A 16595-nucleotide genomic window follows, 5' to 3' on the forward strand; every position below is an offset into this window, starting at 1 on the left:
TTTTTGTTTTTTTTTTTGTGTAATTTCGGAATATAAGTATATTACAAAGTCTTAGTTTCACTATTTCGCATTATTTGCCTGAATTAAAATTACAATTTCATTTGATTTTATTTATCTTGAATTTAAAGAACTCCAATGGTAATTTGAACCTCATTGGATGAAATATATTCTAGTTAAATATTTAAAATTTGGAAATGAATTAGCAATCTAAAAATCGTCACGCTAAATCAAATGCATAACTAAGTTTTATAAACTGACAAAGTTTTGGTACTAACAATATATCGTTTTTGTTTTGTTTTTAAAGTAATTACTTGTACGAATTAAGTATACTATTATATACAAAGCACATAGGGATAAAAGAGATTTTTCTTTCCAAGCGTTTGACGTCTCGAGTGAGCAATGGGCCTTGCAAAATGCACCGACTAACTAGAACAGATAATCGAAAATCCTATTTTAAATGCGAATCGAATGCCGTAAAACAATTTCCATGGGTTGGTTGGGTATGCTTAAACTAAGTGACTGGGGAACTCGCCTCGACATTATCTACAACTATAACTAAATGCATTCTTTGCGTAAATGCGATAGGGGGAGGTCTTGGGGTCTGAGACGGTATATGTCATGTACATATATATGTATATATGTCGGTCTGGCACGCGTACGATCCGCACATTATGGTGCCACACTCGTGTCACTACATGTTGCACGTACGGCGAGTTATTTGGCACATCGTGGAGTCACTAGAGTCACTGGAGTCACTTGAGCACTGGAGCCAAGTACTTTGACACTTGGTTCGATCGAGGAGGTCGACTTGGCTGCGGCCACTAACTACACGTAAACTGATATCGAGTTGCGTAATCATAATAAGTCTGAATAAAATGGATTTTCAAACGTTATCTAACATTAATCGGTTACAGAGTATTTACAGCATTAATTTGACACTTCAATTGCGTTACTTTGGCTCCTGGCATGTACTCGTATCTATGCGTTCATATGCAACTTATATTGAAACCGTTCGCGACTTCTTTGGGAAAAGCTAGCGTGCTTTTCATTTCAAATACTTAAGAAGAGTAGCGGCAGTTTGTTTTTGAATTTTGAAAGGCAATGAAGGTTTCAAATTTGAATCCAAACTATATGGAATTATAAACGCTTCTAGTACAGCTTGATTTCAGCTCGAGGCTATCCGAATTGGGCTATTGAGTTCTACAGACGTCTGGAGGAGATTCGCGTTGAGATACAAAGACTACGAGTGAGTGTTGCCGTTCCATAATCTCTAGGTTCTATCGCTCGGAAGTGGCAGTGGTTTACATTCAATTGTATAGTGCCCTAGTTGTAAGTGTTTTATATATAATATAGGTTAAGTCTCTATCATGCCGACTACATGTTGTATAGATCTACGCACTAGTTCACATTGTAAATGCACACACATGGCATGTCCAAGGCGCGGGAGAGCCTACTCAAACTATCGCACATTATCCAAGCGCCCAAGTCAATCAACACAACAATCAATCCAACAATCAATCAATCGTCCTGCGCCACATTCAGTTGCGAATCTACATAAGTATTTAAGTACTATTAGAGCCTTGTTATCACTTTCGATTTGTAAGTCGTTTTCGGCGAGGTCGAGGGCCACTTCGTTGTTCCAGGAACACGCCAATCCTCCACCTCCACATCCACATCCACCTCCCTACATAGATATCCATATCGATATCGATTTCGCCTCCTAGATGCGAATGGACAGCAGGGAGACATTGCGCTTGAGCAATGTGTGTGGCCGCAGCTCCATGCTCGCCGTATCCCCCATGTCAGCCATGTCCATGCCCATGTAGCTGCTGTCCATGGTCCCGCGATCGGCCAGGGTGTGCAGGCTCTGGGTGTCGTAGTCGTAGTTCAAATCCTGCATGGGCACCACCTCCGGCAGAAGGTGTCGGATGTGCGTCGGTGATCGCCTCAGCTTGTATTGGTTTCTGTGGGAGAAGATCGCAGGACACCAGGTTAGTAGCTCAATCTTGCACGGCGGTGATACACAGCATGCACGATGGGTGAAGTAGCCTGATTTTACTGGCATGTATATACGTGTTTTGGTTCATCCTAATATCCGTTCAGATAAGGATTATGTGGATTATGGATTAGTAGAGTCAGGCTTTGCATGCAATCGGATGAAATGGAAGCTTACTCTGCATCGTTGCTCTTTCCCAAGTTGTTACTTCTGCAGATGCGCAAAGCAAAATGTGTAGTTTAAACAAAAATGAGTACACATAAACACAATACGCATTAAAGCTGCAGAAGAGTAGGCCAAATCACTTGAACGTTGAATACATAGTTTAAAGATAGTCTTTACCCCTTATGAGCAATTATATATTCCTAGATTCCTTTTACATACGAAATGCATCATTAATTAGACATATGTACTATCCTCAAGTGAACTTCAAAAGTCCATGTTTTCTTCGTTTATAATGGTTTACCTCACCAATTGCATGGCGAACACATGTACGTTGCCAACTGGCTGGACAAAAAAGCGGAAATACTTGAGGTGAAGGACTTTAGAGGACCCCAGATACTTCCGAGTTCCATCTCGGTTCACATCAGCCTATCTCTGCGAATTGGCCTATCTTCTGAGCCCCGTGCTAATCGCCCAATTACGTACTTTTTGTGCCGGTTGCCATTGAGGCACATGCAGTGGCACGAGCACATGGACGAGGTGTTGCTTCCGTTCAGAGATTGGCCATCGTGTCCCTCGTAGCCGCTCAGAATGGATCCGTTGGATGTTATCACATCGCCCTCCAGCTTCACAGCCACTTGCAGCGCCTGCAAGGGGTTAATCAATGGGTTAGACGCATATCTTATGGGGGATCCATGAGGGTGTTCTGAATGCCGAGTGGGTGGAGTATAGCGTTGAAGACTGGGGAGCGGTATTCGTGTGGTTGTGGTGAATGCATATTCTTGGTGCTCATTGGTTCAGTGTCGTAGAGTGGAAAGCCAGGTGGTGAAGCAGTTTGTATTTGGGTTTTTGAAGTTTTTGGGGTTATTTGGGTTTTGGGGAGTGGGGGGTGGGTGGTGGTTGGTGGTGTTGGTCGAAAGTATTGGAATCTGAAAAGCCGCAATCACCTCGTTGGTCCATAAACTGGACTTGGACATAAACTAAGCTCGCGTTTTGCATTCGATTCAATTCGATTCGATTCGTATCGGTTTGTTATGGTTTCGTTAAGTCAAAAGCAACCGAAAAGATGCGAAAAAAGAAAATATTCGATTTATTTGATTTGATATTATCGGGTAGCTCTCGCATTTTGGGCCTGCATTGAATAGATTGTATCAATTAATTTGTTCAAAACATTGGTAATATAAGTAGTTATCGAAAAAGTATAAAACCGAAGGTGCAAGATCAAGAATTAGCCAAGTGTGCAGCAAAGTGGCAAGCAGATATGTATGTAAAAACTATAGTTGATTTAACAAGTTGTTGGTCGAAAGGTACGAGAGTATGAGACAGGTGGAAGTTATACGAATAAAAGTTACAAAATTGTTGTAGTACTATGGCGGGGTACAGTGAAGCGTTGCTATAAGGTAAGGTAAGGTAAAAACGGTAGAGTAAAGCGGTTGACTACCAAAACGATGGGGAAAAGGGCCTCGCCTGGCCGCATCAATGGCATGATAGTAATAAAATCCGAAAAAACAGTCCTCAAGTCTACGGTAATAGGCAATAGGTAATAGGTAGCAAATGGCATGAGTTGCTCGACTTACTCCCGCATGGAGCACTCGGATCTCGCACTCACCTGCATGGCCTGGGCCTCGTCGCGTCGCTCATCCTCGGTATTCATCGTAACAAACCTAAGTACTAACAAGTTCAGCGAGGCGGCCACGATGGCCAGGCCAAATAGTATAAATATCAGTGCGAACATCACGTACTCGGGCTTCCTGTTCAGTGCATTGTCCCTCTGCAGGGCTACCATGTCGCCAAAGCCTGTGAAAAATCGAAAATTAGATTCGAATCGAGGCAGTTCGAAGTGCACCCAATCCTTACCTATAGTGGTTAAAGTAATAAAACAGTAATATACTGAATCGAAGTAGCTCCAGCCCTCAAATTTGGAAAAGGCCGCAGCACCACCAGCTATCGTCAGCGAACTGAGTGTGGTCACAACACAGATGAGGTCCACCTCCGAGGCGACGGTCCTCTTGCAGCGCAGCGAGGAGCGGACCGCTTTGATAACGTAGCTGTGGGATGAGATGATCATGAAATGCTGCATACTCATAGGCACCGATTGGTTGAAACACACCTGCTCAGTCTATTCACTCTTTCTCCGATGCTCTGGAACATAACGAGGCCCAGGGGAATCCCCACGATGGCATAGCACATGGTGAAGAGCTTCCCGCCCACCGTGCTGGGCGTCGAGTGTCCGTAGCCTGAAATGGTGGTGGAGGTGGTGGTGGGTCGTCGTGAGTGCTCCATGTGGTTACAATGCAATGCAGGTTAGATAACTCACCTATGGTGGTTAGCACCGTGGTTGCATAATAGAATGCACCGGTGAATTTCCACTGCTGGCCGGCCTTGTGCGATTCCGATTTGAGCACCACAGTCTCCATGACTTTGAAGTCCTCCTGTGAGATATTGTATTTGCGTATTATCATATCCTCGGCATCTGCAATTAGTAACGAGAATGGCTTGAGTGCCTGTGACGCATTTCAGGTAATGGTGGCAAGCTGTGCACTCGAACAAATTGGGAATTCCAAAGCGGAATTTAATGCGACGTCTCTATATGAGAGCACAAAAAGCTATAGCTCAAGCAAATATGCAGATGAACTATTTGGTCCTTCGATGCGAATTGTGGTTCAGTAGCTTTTCTTTTGCTTTCAAACGCAACTTTTTCGTGCAGTGCACTGTGCAGTGGCACTCGAGAGTCGCACTCACCTTGCAGCGCCTCCCAACGACGCTTTTCCGTTTCCGATTCGAGGGCGTCAAAGACGGCGGCGCCGACTAGCAGATAGGTAAATGTACACACGATCAAGGATATCGTGCGCACATTTTGTTTCTTCATTCTTCATTTAGGCGAGTATTGGGTGAGTTGATCCTTTGTTCACTGGCGTCGCCTCCGCTTGCGGTACAGTTTGCACGGCTTTTCCTGGCTGCTGCTGCTGCTACTGCTGCTGCTCACCTGGCTCACCTGGCTAAGCGGGCTGCACCTGCCGTCGTCCATATGAATCCTGCTCGTCCTTTCCGGGTGCCGCGACTCACGCTCTAAGGACAAACTACCCAAATTGGGTTATGACCCCAACACAACCCGACACAACCCGACACAACCCGAACCGGCTGCACTCTAGTTTCGTAGTCTCTGCTGATTTCTTTTTGGGCAAACTCACTTAGCACTTTGATTGCATTAAAAATAATATCACTGGGGGCAAACGGGGGTGGAGCAAGTTCTGGTGCTGGTGCTGGTGCTGGGTTCACGTATTACTCGGTTAGCTCCTGGCGAGGAGGCGGTGGTGGCGTTTATTTCTGTCACAGGCCGTGGGCCTTTGTCCTCGTCGCGTTCGTTGCGCCGTCCATGTCCTTGCGTTATTTATGCTGCCAGTGAACGTAGCCGTGGGTGAGTGTGTGCTAGTGCTGCTGCCAGTGCATGTGCATGTGCATGTGCAGGCCATGCTGCAATCCTTCATCGGGCGACGGCGCTGCTCCTGCTCTCAAGGATTATTGTGCCACTGGTGCTGGTGGTGGCGCTGGTGCTGGTGCTGCTGCTCCTGCGGGTGATGGGCGCCATCGCGCTGCACTTGAAGTTTCTGCCGCCGTGTCCTTCCTGCGTGAAATGGCTCGAATTAGGGTTTTGCTTTATTGCCGGGCTAAAAATAGCTACTGCAACTAATCTGTCATCATCAATACAACGCTCCCACTACACTTGGTTGCTCCTATGGAGCTTCGCCTACAGTCGTGGTCAACCTAATGTGGTGATAATAACTAATATTTAAGGATTTTCAACTTTCAATACAACGTTTTGATCAGTAATGCTTCAAAGTAGGAAACTCCCACACAAAGGTGCCTAAAAGTATGATGTGAAAAGTATTAACTTCTTTTCCTTGCTCATAGCGCATTTATAGCATAATTTTTAGCACCTTCGAAACTAAAAGGATATCGTAGCATACTTTTAGACACCTATTTAGGGAAAAGGATGTTCCCAATAAAGTCCGCAGCCTCGAAACTCAAGAAAAGGTTCTGGAAAGTGTGTACTTAGGTGTCTAAGGACTTCTGATCCTTTTCGAAACGTCAAGGATCGACTTCAACTTCGTTTTTGTGCCAACATGATGACCGGCGCTGTGTGTACTCCTCATCTTAGCTCACACACACATATGTACACACACACACTCGCCCACCACACAAACATGCAAATGAATTTTTCATTTGCATGTGTCCTTCGCCCAATGAGCGTAAGGACTTGTGGACACACTGGCACAACTGGCACTTTTTGGCAACGTGTGAGGCTGCAAAATCTCAGCTGTAATTGTTGAATAATTCAGTTAGCGCGCGGGATAATGAGACGCCGAAAACTGAAAATGAAAGCTCCTCCTTGGATTTCTCTCAACTGTGAGTGTTTTTGTGTGAGTGTGTGTGTTTGTGTGTGTGGCCATCTAACGCCAATTTATTGATGAACAATGGGGCAGCATTGCAGTGTCTCTGAATTATTCAACTGTATGTGTGTGTGTGTGCGTGCGAGTGTGTGGGGCTCAAAACGCGTTGAAGTGTACGCACGCACACAAGCGCAGCGCAGACACAGTCTTTTTTTAATTCATCGAGTGTAGCAGCCGAAATGTTGGTCCTTCGGTGCGGATTGTGGGGGTTGGTTTTCCTTCGCCCCTCCGCGACGCACAGACACACATTCACTTACACACACACACACGCAGGCAGCAAAAGGATGCCCGCCCTTAGTTAACTTTTTTGTTAGTTTCCCCGCTGCCTGTTTGTTGTGCTATTTCGCGCAGCTTTCGTTCCCATTCCATCACAATTCCCATGCACTGGCAATGACAGTGACACTATCAAGAGTCTGCCCCCCATTCCGCTACTCCAGTTCGCGAAAAAAAAGGGAACAGTGGAACTGTTTCATTATATAAAGCCCGCACACATACACATCCTTTCCGCCGCACAGGACGAACTCGAACGGCTTGCAATTTTCATCGGTCGCGATTTGGCAGCAGGCAGATCCTTTCAAACGCTCGCGATAATTGCACAAAAATTCAGCGGCGCCCCACGATTTTTTCACTAGCGTACTTTGGCTGCGATTGGACCGCACTTTCGTCCTGTCGCCACTCGGATTCGCATCCGTAATGCTCTCGATTCGACGGCTGCGGCAGCTTTGGTCCGGCGCACAAAACAAACGCACTGGTGGGGGATAATAATTTTTGTTGTATATTTTGGCCAGGAATTGGAAATGTTATTTGCCAGGCGCTTTGGTTGAATAATTACAATGCAATTGTAATTATCCTATTTCGTGGCAATCGGATGCTGCGGCGCGGGTGAAAAAGTTTAAAACTTTTGCGCTGCGTGTTGCTTAAATAGATTTTCGGGCGAAAGCTCGTCCTGCCAAATTCTCTCTCCCCGCGGAAAATCTCTCTCGCTGTTAAGTTAACATGCGTTCTAACCGGTTAAGCTAATTCTGCTGTGGGTCTTGGCTTGAGTCCGGGCTGCACACTGTTTCTTAAAACAAAATATTGATATAATTATCTAAACGAAATACATGATTTTGATGTAAATTAAAAACTTTCATTCATATTTATCAACAATGCACTTAAATCAGTCAATTAAGAGATAAAACATTTTGTACCTTAGGGAGGATTACAGTTTGAAGGATATTGTGGCGAACTAAGTTCTCGAGCATTGGTTGAGAACTTGGATATTTAAATTTTAATTTTTTAATTTTTTTAATTGTTCTCCACTGCTAATAAACCTTGCCTATTTTATATATAAGTATTTCATTCAGCTAACTACTAACATTCAACATAAGACAAAAAAAAGAATGGTTAAATTTTATTTAATTCTAATAACGTTCATTTTATGATTTAAAGAAAACATTTATAATATAGTTGTCTTATATTTCATTTTTATTGAACAGTACAAGCGTTATAAAAACTTATTTGTTAGTAAAAACGTCTTGTAATTTGTATTATGTTACACATCATTAAATGATGGTTAAAAATTAAATGCAAAAAAAAGTGGTCACAATTCCAAAAGAACCCCTGAATCACAATATCATCCTTGTGGCTGTCACCTGTGCACCTTGGGTCACTCCCTTGCTGCTCCTTGGCCCAGTGACCCGGCTGTCAGTCAGTCAGCGAGATGACTCTGGTTTTAATTGGCCCGAAAGCCAAACCAAAAATCAATGTTCGCAATTTGGAGCATGCATTTTCAGTGGCCTGGCCATGGGCTGATAACTGAAATGCAGGGCAAGAGTACACAGGGAACTCGAAGAAAGCTTAAACAGGTAACAGCATCAGTGCTCCATCGCCTCGGGTGGCAGGACGATGTTGCAGCCAAGGAGTCCGCGTCCACTCCAGGTTTTAGGCACCAGGATCAGGTCCAGCTGCTGCTCGGCGCGCTTCACTTTCAGCTGGACATTCTGGCTCTGCATGTTGCGCACCAGTTCGCCAATCTGGGCGAGATCTCCCTTGAAGTTGCCGCTGTTGATGGAGCCAAAACGGAGGATGGCATCGCCCACACAGAGACCCTGAAATGGTAAAAGATGGCACCATTAATGCTGTTTTATTCGCCTGTTTACTACGATTACTCACAGCTCTCTCGGCGGGCGAGTCGGGACTGACCAGGTTGACCACCACGATGGCGCGCGCAGGTGCAAGGTCTGCGATATTAGCGCCGCCGGGTGATCGGTCGCTGTCCAAGTCCAGAGCGGAGGCACGGTTCACCAGCTCCGGATCTGTGGTGGCAATCTCGCTGTGATATTGGTTTAGCAGCGCCTGGATCTGGTTCATCAGCTCCTTGTGGTCGTTCTGCAGGCAGATTATCGTTTGTCGCGCCAGGCGCACCTGGTAAACGTCAATGTCGTTGCGCGGAAAGCCCTCGTCGTCCACCAGTGGTCCGCTCATGCCCACATTTTCGTTCTGAAAGGAAGGGATCGTGACATTTAACTGGGTTTTGAGATATCTTGCAGCATAAACACCAGAATTTGCTCAAATACAATAATGTATATACCCTATCCAAGCTATAGGGACTCTTCTTCGCTAATGTTGTAATGCTTGCGCAAGTGGACATGCCCCAAACAATAGTAGGGTATAGAACACTTTTATATTTTGGGTACAATTCATCCATATACCCGCTGTCACAGTTTAAGAGCAGCCGATCATGGAAACCCCGAAGGTGCGTCACGTACATCTTGCCACACTGTTTACACCCCATTCCCAGCTGCTACAGGGTATCGGCCGATGAGCATGCAAATTTACTTACGGCGGCCAGGATCTGTCCGTTTCGGCTGATCTGTGCCTCCAACTGCTTCTTGGCGTTCATCAGCCGCTCCAGGCGCTCTTTGGTAGTGGTCCCTGCGGCCATGACTTCCCCTTCGATTCGAGTTATTCGAGCGCTCGTGCCAGAAACACAAATTTGTTGATTTTTGTTAATGTTTTCACTTGGACAAGAGAGCAGCGGCAGAAACAACAACAATTGATTTGGCAGCCCTGGTTGCTGGTGTCCAGTGTGACCGTATTGCGGCGAACTAACTTTGACCAAAAACTAATTGTTAAACAATTTTTCGGAAGGGGAAAAGAACAAATTGAACGGAGAGTAAACACAGGAATTCACAAATTTATATGAGAAACAGATCGCACAGTGGTGGAACGGAAGGGGGGATCGCCTTTCCAGCGGACTTCGCAAAATAAACGACGGGCGACGAGGGACCTCGAAAAATCGCACGCCAATCAATTCGAGTGTGTGCGAATTGATTACAAAAATAAAGGTATTTCGAGAGGTGAGCGATAAAAGCGCGTGTGTGTCTGGTGAGGATTAGGTGTAGCCATGAACTAACCAACCGTTCCGCAGCCACAGGCGACTGCCCGTCGACTCCCATCCGCCGGAGTGGGGCCGCCACCTGCGATATGTGATCATTGGGGCTCCGCGGAGGTTTATGCAATGTTCTAGCTCTCGGCTAGTCGGAGGAGAAGCAGCCGGAGGAGGAGAAGGAGGAGCAACGGGCCAGATGACTGTGACCACCACCATGGAGGCACAGGTCAAGGCAGCGCACCATCATCATTTACACCATCCCACGGGCGGAGGAGCCCAGCACAAGGTGGAGGACGAGGAACCGGATCCCGTTGAGGACGAGATGACCGTACTTCTAGCCAATAAGAACTTTCACTATGACGTCGCCTCCGAGCTGGACGACGACGCCTTTGTGGAGCTCAAGGAGGACACCGCCCAAGCGGATGGCACAGGTGGTGTTGGCTTCTACAATCCGGATGAACTGCTGCTCGAGGAGCAGCCACATCCGCAAGTCACGTGGCTGGACGACGACGAGATCGAGACGCTCGATCGCGTCACGCTGGACATGGGTAACATGTTCTTCAATCGCGTCGACAGCCAGGACATAATCTATCAGCAGAAAAAGAAGAGCATTAAGATGGTGGGCAAGTACATTATGGGCGATGTCCTCGGCGAGGGATCGTACGGCAAGGTGAAGGAGGCCATGAACTCGGAGAACCTGTGCCGGCTGGCCGTCAAGATCCTGACCAAGCGGAAGTTGCGCAGGATTCCCAACGGCGAACAAAACGTGACGCGCGAGATCGCTTTGCTTAAGCAGCTGAAGCACCGACATGTCGTGGAGCTGGTGGACGTTTTGTACAATGATGAGAAGCAGAAGATGTACTTGGTTATGGAGTACTGTGTCGGCGGGCTGCAGGAGATGGTTGACTACCAGCCGGACAAGCGGATGCCCCTGTTTCAGGCACACGGTTACTTTAAACAGCTAGTCGACGGCCTGGAGTACCTGCACAGCTGCCGGGTCATCCACAAGGACATCAAGCCAGGCAACTTGCTGCTCTCCCTGGATCAAACGCTGAAGATATCCGACTTTGGTGTGGCGGAGCAACTGGATCTGTTCTCACCTGACGACACGTGCACAACGGGCCAAGGTTCTCCGGCCTTTCAGCCACCGGAGATCGCCAACGGACACGAGACCTTCGCCGGCTTCAAGGTGGACATCTGGAGCAGCGGAGTGACTCTGTAAGCGTCGTTTAATATCAAATGCATCGGTGTACTTCACCTATTTACCTGACTTGCAGCTACAATTTGGCTACTGGACAGTATCCCTTCGAGGGCGACAATATCTACCGATTGCTGGAGAACATTGGGCGAGGTCAGTGGGAGGCGCCCACGTGGCTCTTCGAAATGGACGCCGACTTTGCCAACCTGATCCTCGGCATGCTTCAGGCTGATCCCAGCAAACGTCTCTCCCTGCAGGAAATACGCCACGACACGTAAGTTGGAATTCCACTGTGGCGCATCATGATTACTGATGCCTCTTATCCACTTCCAGTTGGTTTAGATCCGCCCCGGTGAAGACCGGCCCACCGATACCCATTCCCCCCCTGAAGGGCGACAAATACCGCAACTCCACGGTGATACCTTATTTGGAAGCTTACCACTACGGCACCCAGGAGGAGGACGTCTACTTTACAGAGCACGACGTAAACCGTACGTACCAACACCACTTTTTTCGAGTGAACTACTTTCATGGTTAATTTCGCAGAGGAGCTCGCCCGCCAAGCGGCAGCTGCTGCCTCCGAAATTCGGGCCAAGCAGTCGGCGGCGGCCCTAGCCGCCTGCCACGCCTACGAGCCGCCCTCCACAAGTGCCGCCGCAGCCGCCGCCTCCGGCAATTCGCTGGGCAACGGTAGCAGGGAAGAGGCGCCAGTTAAGAAGAAAGGTTCGGCGCTAAAGAGGCGCGCCAAGAAGCTGACGTCCTGCATCTCCGTGCGCAAACTGAGCCACTGCCGAACTTCATAGGCGCATTAGATGCCTCCACTAAACATAGATGCTAAGATTTATCGAAAGGAATAACTTTGTTAACAAATTGTGAGGAACTTTTTGGTTTTGTTTTCCCGTTTTTTTTGTTGTCCTACATTCGCCAAGTATTTGTAACCATAGAATCATGTAGGAAATTCAGGAGCAACCTGGTACCGCCCGAGCAGCACCAGCTGCAGTAGCAGCAGCGGCAGCATGAGCAGCAGCCGCAAGTGTCAGCGGACACTTTAAGTTAGCTGATGCTAATTGGGGAGTTGGTGAGGAGCAATGGGGCGACACGAAAGCTATATATCCATGTGACAATACTGTGTATTATATGAAACAAATGAAAGCGTAAATTAGTCGTTAATATATGATGTACTGAAGGCAGCCGAGGATTGCCGGAGGAGACGGTGCCCATTGGTTCGCACACATAAAGAAACATGTTCAAGTGAAATTGTTGTTGGCTTCGTTATATTCTAAACTACACACAAATGATGCGATTTTCAGGCGCCGTCGGTACAATAACTGCTGGACAGTATTTGCAAGGCCTAGGTTGAGATTTTAATTTTTACAAACCAATGAAACGAAAATAAAAGAACCCATTGAAAATCAAAATACAGACACTGCATTTAGTTCGCACATTTCGCATTTCACACTCAACACAGACTCTCCATTCCATGCACACGCTCATGCTCACACTACAACATTAGGCTAGCTAACTACGGATGCTTAATCTAGTTCCACGATCTGCAGCCGGGCCGTCGGATCTGGCTCTGAGCTACTCTCCATCAGCTCGCCCATGATGAACATCTGATGGTAGTGGGGGCCCAGAGTGGACAGCTTTCGCTGCATCAGGTGGCGCAATGTGTCCACGTATTGCGGCGGCACCTTGGCCTGCTGCGTGTTCGTGTTGCGCCAGTGCAGCCCGTTGTTGTCCACGTGAAACAGCGCCGGTGAGGGCACGTGATCTTTAAGGTAGTTCCAGATGCACTCGCGCAGCAGCAGGGCGATCTGGAAATGATAAACGTTGGTAATACTAAATAGTTGGGGTTTAAGAAAATGAAAGATCTACCTCTGCCGATTCAAAGTGATCGATGATGAGATGCAGATTAGTGAGTGGAGGCGGAATCAGTTGGCTCATAGCCAGCAATTGCAACATCTTCTTGGTGCAGAGCATCAGCTCATCGTTTGCAGCAGTGGGCTGGAATCGATTGACTGAAAAAAGAAACACGGCTAAGTACAACTATTATAATATGCAAGTAAAGTAAGAAGCTCACCATTCTTTCCCCGCCAGTGATGCAAGCAGGTGGCGCATAATGCGCGCAGAAGCACGGAGGAATAGCAAAGCGCCGGCCTATGACCGGCGATCAGTCCCAAAACCGCCCAGAGCACAGGGGACGTGATAAACGCCCTCCTGATCTGCATGTCCCGCTCCATTGTGACCCTGGTGAACTCTTCGTCCGGAAAGGGCAGGCCGTTGTACATGACATCCGTGGACACCAGCTCGACCAGCAGCAGCGAAACCAGCGAGTAGCCCTCCACGTTATTGGGCTTCTCCAGATCGGCGCAGCAGGCATTTAATGCCTTTAGATAGAGCGCCTGCTTCTCCGCATCGCAGTTTCTCTCGTTGGTGGGCAGTACAGGTCGCAGACCTCTGCCTATAATACCGGAATGCAGCACGGAGCGGTTCGAGTTGGCGCCGGAGCTGGTGTGCAGGTTCTGCAGGATGAGATGTTCGTGCTCAGGTATCTGAAGCTCATCCAGCTCATACTCCTCCAGCTGACCAAGCAAGTGACCGTGATAGAAGAGGGCGCCCTCCACCAGCTCCCGCAGGCAAATTGTTCTCGCGATTTTACGGGCGGAACACTGCCTCTGCAACAGGGTGTAGGAGCGATGCGAAGCCGCCGCTCGACGGATCACAGCTAAAATAAAATGTGGTTAATATACAAGTAGATTTTAGGAGCATTGGTTACATACTCTTTTCGGTTAAGCCCACAAAGAAGTACTTTACGCTAAGCGTGGCCAGCTTGAGGACTAATGGAGTGCGCAGGACAGTGGTTCGACTGCCGGCGTCAATGTTGTTCAACAGATCCACAATGAGGTGAGCCAAGCGCATGCGGGTAGCGTCGTCATCGTCCGCTTTGTTTTCGTCCGGCTCCAGTTTCGTACGCTTTCCGTAATCCTTGCCATTGCACAATTCATCGTTGTTGTTATTATTGTTACTTTGCTGCGCCCTGAATTTGTCCGCACTCCGCTCGGCGGCATCCCTGTCCATCTTCAGGACCAACTTGTTCACTGTGCAGTCAAAGATTTGAATGATTTTGGGAAGACATTCATTGAGGGCTTGATTTAAATGCTGCGCTTTAATGTAGGGAGCCACATTCTTGCTCTTGTGCATCCTGGTGGAGATTATCAAGTTGAAATACTGGAGGTCATCGTAATACCTAATAATAGTCATGTTTACCTGGCCAGTATGTTTAGGTTCGAGAAAGTATTAAAGGCTTCTGTGGGTGTGCCCGGCGGCACTGGCAATCTATTGTTGACTTGAACATCCAACGTTATGTCCTCCAAAACCATCTTGAAACCTGGTGTGAATCCCGGAAAGTTTACCATGCCGCTTTGCCCGCCAAGTAATCGAATTAGTGCGCCAATTCCATTTGGGTTCTGTGCATACGACTTCTTTAGAAGTTGGGATATGGTTTGGTAGTAAATATTTGGGTGCTGAGACGCTAGAAAAAGAGTTAGAGCGCGTTTTAGCATCACTGTATGACTCCAAATTTGAAATCTGAAGATCTTTCTACTCACAGACTACCAGCAGTAATCTGACCGCTGTTTGCTGCTCGAAGAGATTGGTGCTGAGGCAGCTCTTCCACAGCATGTACTTTGTTTCCTCGTAGGCCAGATCGGCCAGCAGTGGGAAGTTCCGCTGGTTGAGCACCCACTGCTCCAGCTCCTGCATCGAGTTGTCCAGGAAATCCTGGCACCAAATATACTTTTCGGCCATCTTGGCTGCCGTGAGCAGCAACGTCGCTCCATGTTCGTTTAGGCGGAGCACGGCGTTATTCAGGGTGGGCTGCATGCCGGCAAACATCTTGTTGCTTAGCCACAACGGCGACTTCTGCACAATCACCTCGCACATGTCCTCGGTATCTACAGGAATGCATATTTATCATTTTGATAGAAAAATATATCCTTTTATCTAACTGTTACTTACAGATTTCGACGAGCACATTAACCAAGCTCTGCAGGATCGTATCCGAGTAGTTGGTGGTGATCAGCAGAAAGGGAACGACGGCCACGTCCAGCGGTTTCTTCGGTGCAAATCCCTCCTTAAGCATCTCACGGAAGGCGGCCCTCAGGTGCTGTTCGTGGCACGATGTCATGTAATCAAGGATGCCCGCCTCCGAGTCCAGATGGCATCGGTAGTCATCGACAAATCGCTTGATGCCGCACTGTAGGATCTGCATGATGATCTTGTAAGGGAAGCAGCCGCCCAATCTGGCCACAATCCAGTCGAAGGTCATGGGAAAGCGGTGAAACGCATTGAGCATGATCTCCACGCAGGCCTCTTCCTCCGGTTGGGTTAACTTCCGGAAGCAGCTGTTTATGAGGGTCATCAGCCCATGCATGGCGCTGCACTCCAGCCAATAGTTGCAGCTGGCCGTAATGGTCATCCGCCGCTGGGTGTACTTATCGGATAGCTTGGCCACCAGTTCCAGACTCCAGTTGGCGATGAGCGGCGACCAGGCGGGCGGTCCCTTCCACACGAGGCTCTGCAGCGCCGTTTTCACCAGATTGAAGGCCTCGTATTCCGGAGCACGTTGCTGCTGCTGGCGATTCCCGGCCTGCTTCACCTGGGACACCGGCATTCCGGTCTTTGGGTCTGCCATCTCCGGCGACACGTACAGCTGCACACTGATCTCGGCCAGCAGGGCAAAGTACTCGAACACAATGTCACGCGTGGCGGGCAGCTCCTCCAGGAATCCCAGCCTGCAAAGATCAATGGGTTTGTTTACTACGAGGAGTCTCACGGATATTTACTTAACCACTGCGGCTGCTACTCACGCGAGCTTGATGAGATTGGGGCTGGTCAGCAGCTGGGGACAACTGTGGCCATTGCTCACCGTCTCTATGAAGTGCTTAAGCTGATCCAACAGGTTCTGGCGCAGCATTTTGTCGTCCTAGGCATCGGGAACGCAGAACCAAAGTTGGCCAAGTGAGCAAATGCATCGCAGCAATGGGTCGCCGCGTCTTCCACTCGGAATACCAAAACAACGAGGGACAACGGCACGCATTTAGAGTCCGCCACCACCTGGCCACACTTAAGCGGCAAAAATTTTGAATTTTTTTAAACTCTGAATCGCATACAAAATCCTAATAAATATCTTGGGCATTACTTTACTTTTTTTTATAAGCTAGCACTTAAAATTAATTTAAGGTCATACTTTATTTATACGTTAAATTAAGCTGAAAAAGGTTTGAAGCCGGAATTATGGTTTACTACAAGTTTGACTTTTAAATCGACTGAGTAACTACTGGTATTAAACTTATTGCAAATGACAATAATTAAATTTACATGTAGATATATTTTCAAATCTAATCATTTTCAACT

General features: G+C 47.7%; 4 protein-coding genes across 10 annotated transcripts; 1 reads left to right on the forward strand and 3 right to left on the reverse strand.

Moving 5' to 3' along the window:
- Positions 1-295: 295 nt before the first annotated feature.
- Positions 296-7484, reverse strand: LOC120453904 (two pore potassium channel protein sup-9). Of its 4 annotated transcripts, XM_039638831.2 has the most exons (10): positions 7105-7484; positions 4901-5783; positions 4476-4631; positions 4269-4395; positions 4016-4206; positions 3768-3955; positions 3106-3138; positions 2645-2805; positions 2174-2206; positions 296-1964 (listed from the first exon to the last, which is right to left on the reverse strand). In XM_039638831.2, the coding sequence occupies exons 2-10, from the start codon at positions 5025-5027 to the stop codon at positions 1721-1723; spliced, it is 1260 nt and encodes a 419-aa protein (XP_039494765.1). In that variant the 5' UTR covers positions 5028-5783; positions 7105-7484; the 3' UTR covers positions 296-1720. The 4 variants fall into 4 exon arrangements, with proteins under 4 accessions (XP_039494765.1, XP_039494767.1, XP_039494768.1 ...); XM_039638833.2 differs by lacking the exon at positions 3106-3138; XM_039638834.2 differs by lacking the exon at positions 2174-2206.
- A 571-nt stretch (positions 7485-8055) lies between these two features.
- On the reverse strand, positions 8056-9568 carry LOC120453906 (26S proteasome non-ATPase regulatory subunit 9). The gene is made up of 3 exons (XM_039638837.1): positions 9434-9568; positions 8764-9090; positions 8056-8699 (listed from the first exon to the last, which is right to left on the reverse strand). Exons 1-3 carry the CDS (start codon positions 9533-9535, stop codon positions 8466-8468), a joined length of 663 nt encoding a protein of 220 aa, XP_039494771.1. The 5' UTR covers positions 9536-9568; the 3' UTR covers positions 8056-8465.
- A 232-nt stretch (positions 9569-9800) lies between these two features.
- Positions 9801-12437, forward strand: LOC120453900 (serine/threonine-protein kinase stk11). Of its 4 annotated transcripts, XR_005616571.2 has the most exons (6): positions 9809-9950; positions 10022-11200; positions 11260-11454; positions 11514-11671; positions 11727-12052; positions 12125-12437. XR_005616571.2 is itself a non-coding variant. In XM_039638824.2 (5 exons), the coding sequence occupies exons 2-5, from the start codon at positions 10107-10109 to the stop codon at positions 11981-11983; spliced, it is 1704 nt and encodes a 567-aa protein (XP_039494758.1). In that variant the 5' UTR covers positions 9801-9938; positions 10022-10106; the 3' UTR covers positions 11984-12437. The 4 variants fall into 4 exon arrangements, 3 of the variants coding, with proteins under 3 accessions (XP_039494758.1, XP_039494757.1, XP_039494759.1); XM_039638824.2 differs by having other exon boundaries at positions 9801-9938; positions 11727-12437; XM_039638823.2 differs by having other exon boundaries at positions 11727-12437.
- Positions 12438-12585: 148 nt separating this feature from the next.
- On the reverse strand, positions 12586-16317 carry LOC120453895 (integrator complex subunit 5). The gene is made up of 8 exons (XM_039638812.2): positions 16049-16317; positions 15198-15973; positions 14789-15133; positions 14448-14712; positions 13961-14382; positions 13261-13905; positions 13056-13198; positions 12586-12994 (listed from the first exon to the last, which is right to left on the reverse strand). Exons 1-8 carry the CDS (start codon positions 16153-16155, stop codon positions 12713-12715), a joined length of 2985 nt encoding a protein of 994 aa, XP_039494746.1. The 5' UTR covers positions 16156-16317; the 3' UTR covers positions 12586-12712.
- Positions 16318-16595: the final 278 nt, after the last annotated feature.

Source organism: Drosophila santomea, chromosome 3R (genome assembly GCF_016746245.2).
Source record: "Drosophila santomea strain STO CAGO 1482 chromosome 3R, Prin_Dsan_1.1, whole genome shotgun sequence".
Lineage (NCBI taxonomy): Eukaryota > Metazoa > Arthropoda > Insecta > Diptera > Drosophilidae > Drosophila > Drosophila santomea.

Coding starts and splice junctions, on each gene's coding strand:
- LOC120453904 (XM_039638831.2), bottom strand. CDS start 5,027: ATGAAGAAACAAAATGTGCGCACGATATCCTTGATCGTGTGTACATTT. Junction 4,632..4,900: donor TCGTTGGGAGGCGCTGCAAG/GTGAGTGCGACT, acceptor TACTAATTGCAG/ATGCCGAGGATATGATAATA. Junction 2,806..3,105: donor CCAGTTTATGGACCAACGAG/GTGATTGCGGCT, acceptor AACCCCTTGCAG/GCGCTGCAAGTGGCTGTGAA.
- LOC120453906 (XM_039638837.1), bottom strand. CDS start 9,535: ATGGCCGCAGGGACCACTACCAAAGAGCGCCTGGAGCGGCTGATGAAC. Junction 9,091..9,433: donor ACGGACAGATCCTGGCCGCC/GTAAGTAAATTT, acceptor CCTTCCTTTCAG/AACGAAAATGTGGGCATGAG. Junction 8,700..8,763: donor ACTCGCCCGCCGAGAGAGCT/GTGAGTAATCGT, acceptor TTACCATTTCAG/GGTCTCTGTGTGGGCGATGC.
- LOC120453900 (XM_039638824.2), top strand. CDS start 10,107: ATGCAATGTTCTAGCTCTCGGCTAGTCGGAGGAGAAGCAGCCGGAGGA. Junction 11,455..11,513: donor CAGGAAATACGCCACGACAC/GTAAGTTGGAAT, acceptor ATCCACTTCCAG/TTGGTTTAGATCCGCCCCGG. Junction 11,672..11,726: donor TACAGAGCACGACGTAAACC/GTACGTACCAAC, acceptor TTAATTTCGCAG/AGGAGCTCGCCCGCCAAGCG.
- LOC120453895 (XM_039638812.2), bottom strand. CDS start 16,155: ATGCTGCGCCAGAACCTGTTGGATCAGCTTAAGCACTTCATAGAGACG. Junction 15,974..16,048: donor CCCAATCTCATCAAGCTCGC/GTGAGTAGCAGC, acceptor TGATCTTTGCAG/GCTGGGATTCCTGGAGGAGC. Junction 15,134..15,197: donor TAATGTGCTCGTCGAAATCT/GTAAGTAACAGT, acceptor GCATTCCTGTAG/ATACCGAGGACATGTGCGAG.